The sequence below is a fragment of the Rosa chinensis genome, chromosome 6, assembly GCF_002994745.2.
Source record: "Rosa chinensis cultivar Old Blush chromosome 6, RchiOBHm-V2, whole genome shotgun sequence".
In the NCBI taxonomy this organism is placed as follows: Eukaryota; Viridiplantae; Streptophyta; class Magnoliopsida; order Rosales; family Rosaceae; genus Rosa; species Rosa chinensis.
In genome coordinates, this window is record NC_037093.1 from 10,181,358 (window position 1) to 10,184,890 (window position 3,533).

Here is a 3,533-nt window from a genome sequence, read left to right on the forward strand (position 1 = left end):
ACATTACTTCCAAGCACACTCGATCAGCTTTTTCACTAATCACCCATTAAGGCAGGTTTTACAGAAACCAGAAGTATCGGGCAGGTTAATTAAATGGGCCATCAAATTGGGGGAGTTCGATATCAAGTACCAGCCCCGGACAGCCATCAAAGGCCAGGCAGCGGCAGATTTTATTTCAGAATCAATCCCCTCCCATAACCCAAACCGGGAATCATCGGAACCACTAGCTGCAGATCCACCTCCGCCAAGCACTTGGCGATTATACGTTGATGGAGCATCCAACAAGAAAACCAGCGGAGCCGGCATCCTGCTAATTAGCCCGGACGAGCAAGTCTACGAGTACGCCCTCAAGTTTGCCTTCAAAGCATCCAACAATGTCGCCGAGTACGAGGCACTTATAGCAGGTCTACAGATCGCCCGGGAACTAGGGGTGCAGCACCTTAGTATCTTTAGTGATTCTCAGTTAGTCGTAAACCAGGTCAGCGGTAACTTTGAGGCAAAGGAGCCCCACATGTCCTCCTACCAGGCCTTGGCCCGGGCATTAGTTCAGAGGTTTACCTCCTACATTTTTACCCAAATACCGAGGGCAGAAAACGACAAGGCAGACGCCCTTGCAAAGCTCGCATCAACTTCTCCAAACCCTACCTATGGGGCCACCAAGGTCGAAATACTAGCAGGACCTAGCACTTCTAAGACGGTGTCATAAATATTTTCCGTGGATCACACAGCTTCATGGATGGACCCAATTTTGAGATACATGATCGACGGCCTAGTACCGGATGATAAGGTCGAGGCCAGAAGACTACAGCTAAGGTCAGCTCGATACACGATCATGAATGGCAAACTGTACAGAAGGGGGCATTGCTTTCCCAACCTAAAGTGTGTAACGCCGGAGGAAGGTCACAAAATAATGAAGGACATTCACGCTGGTGTATGTGGTAACCATGCCGGAGCCCGATCTCTTGCGCACAAGACCCTAAGGGCAGGATATTTCTGGCCAACCATGTCGGCTCTGGCCCAAACAATATCCAGTTCTTGCCACAAATGCCAAATGTATGCAAATATCCCAAGGGCACCGCCCATCGCCCTTTCCATCCTCCTGGCACCATGGCCGTTCTGTCAGTGGGGTTTGGACCTGATTGGTAAACTTCCCACAGCAGTAGGACAGTTCAAATACGCCATTGTTGCCGTGGACTACCAAACAAAGTGGGTTGAGGCAGAACCTCTCGTCGCCATCACCACGGAAAAGGTCAAGAGCTTCCTATGGAAGAACATTTACTGCAGGTTTGGAGTCCCGGATACCACAGTCGCGGACAATGGTACCCAGTTTGACAATGATGAGTTGAGGACTTACACACAGAACCTAGGCACTAGGATCCTCTATGCTTCCCCGGCTCACCCCCAGACCAACGGTCAGGTCGAAGCTGTCAACAAGATAATCAAGAAAATACTGAAAAAGAAGCTTGACGAAGCAAAGGGTCTTTGGGCTGCTAAACTCCCGGAGGTGTTATAGGCTATCAGGACCACGGCAACGGAGGCTACCGGGGAGACCCCTTTCTGCATGGCTTTTGGATCAGAAGCAGTACTCCTTATTGAAACACAAATCCAGAGTCCCCGGATCGAATACTTCGATGCGGGTACCAACTCACAGGGCCTACACCTCGATGCCGATTTACTCGAGGAACGAAGAGATGTGGCGCACATGCATAACTTGGCAAACAAGCGGAGGATAGCTCGTTACTACGATGCCAAGGTACAGTCCCGGACATTAAAATTGGGGGACTGGGTCATGAAGCAAGTCTACCCAGAGCCCCGGGGACTGGATCCATCCTGGACAGGCCCTTACGAGATCATTGAAGAGGTAGGTCCCGCAACCTTTTTCATCCGGGACATGAACGGGGTCATTTCCAGGCATCCATGGAATACCCAGCGCCTACGGTATTACTATAAGTAGCTCCGGGAGCATCTTGTCCTAGCTTTTGCTTTTTGAACATACAGCTATGGCAAGCTACCCATCGGGTACCCATTCTGTATTTAACCACCTAGTGGTATTTGAATGGAAAAATGAATTATTCAGACCATTTCTGGCATTTTTTTTACCTACCCCGGACATTCCCGGACATAGCTATTGTCAGTTACTCTATTCCGGTAATAAGTGATGCAAACAAATGCTTACGGTAACGAAAATCACAGAAATTTTAATTCCTTTCCAATTCCCATTCAAAGTCTGGATGTTTCCATTCACAAAAAGCCTGGACTACCAGACAATAAGATAATTGTTCAAAATGGAAAAAAAAAAAAAATTTTACAACCGATCTCCACCGGTACTCTGGGACCCACCGGCACCAGACTTGGCAGCCGCCTCCCGATCTTTCTTCTTCCTCTCCAGGAGACCCCGCTTGAATTTGGCTTCATCTAAGTATCCGGCCGCCACCCACTCCTTGAACTTCATAATGACAGCCTTATCTTGGGCAGCAGCTAGCATAGAGATGAGCTCTTCCGAGGACTTGTACTCCTCCACGGCCTCGTGCCTCTCCGCGGGAAGACGATCCTCCAGGTGGTCTGCCTTCTCCTTCCATGAGACGGCAGACTCTGCAGCCTTTTTCTCGGAGTCCCGGGAGTTTTTTACCTCTTCCCGCGCCTCAGCGACTTCACCCTCAAGCTCCACGATCCACTGCTTAGCGGCGGCCATCTCAGTCCTCATTGAGTCCCGCTCCTTCTCCAGCTTGGCCTTCTCGCCATGAAGATACTTCACCTGCCCGGAAAGATTGCTAACCTCCTCCTTCAGATGAGTATCTTCCTCGCTGGCGTCAATGGCGTACACATTGAAGAGTGCCTGCAGATACACCGATTAGTGAGTGTATAAAAATAAAATAAAAAAAGCGCCGGAGAAAATAGAAGACTTACTCGCATCATTGATTCCCGGGAAAGACGGTGATTCTCCTGGGGAGTGTTATCCTTGGCCCGAACCCGGTCGAGGTCAATATCCTTTAGATCCCCAAGCATGGACCGCACGAACTTTTCATCGGCAACCCCGTACTCACTCAGCAGCTGCTTGATGGGCTTCTTGGGGATTACCGGAATGGCGGGAGATAACAGGCCAAGAGAAGGCGACGACTCTGGTCGCGGGTGATCTTTCCCTGGACATCCCGGCCAGTGTACGTCACCTCCTTATCAGCCCGATGCCGATGCCTGTGGGATCTCTTCTTCTCACCAGGGAGTAAGGCCTCATCGCTCCCAGTTGAGCGAGAGGAAATCGGCAATGGGGCCGGTACTTTTCCCATCCCGGTGTCATCTATCGTGATGACATCGGCCATGGAGGGCTGCGCGATGTGGGTCACGGGAGCGTCGGGGTCAGGCTCACCATATCCTTCATCAGCGATCTCCAGCAGGGTTTCTTCAATGGACCGACTCGTACCTTTCGACCCTAGGTCGACGTCGATGTGAAGGGCGTCTTCTCCCTGGCCCATCAGCATTTCCATCAATTGGGCATCGTCCATTCTGTCCTCCTCCTTGCCTTTCCGGGGTTTCCT

The 3,533-nt window shown here is 50.8% G+C and overlaps 1 protein-coding gene across 1 annotated transcript; it reads left to right on the forward strand.

The window, feature by feature from the left end:
- The first annotated feature begins 736 nt into the window (after positions 1 to 736).
- On the forward strand, positions 737 to 1,954 carry LOC112170790 (protein NYNRIN-like). Its single transcript, XM_024308087.1, has 2 exons — positions 737 to 1,393; positions 1,514 to 1,954. The coding sequence occupies exons 1-2, from the start codon at positions 737 to 739 to the stop codon at positions 1,952 to 1,954; spliced, it is 1,098 nt and encodes a 365-aa protein (XP_024163855.1).
- Positions 1,955 to 3,533: the final 1,579 nt, after the last annotated feature.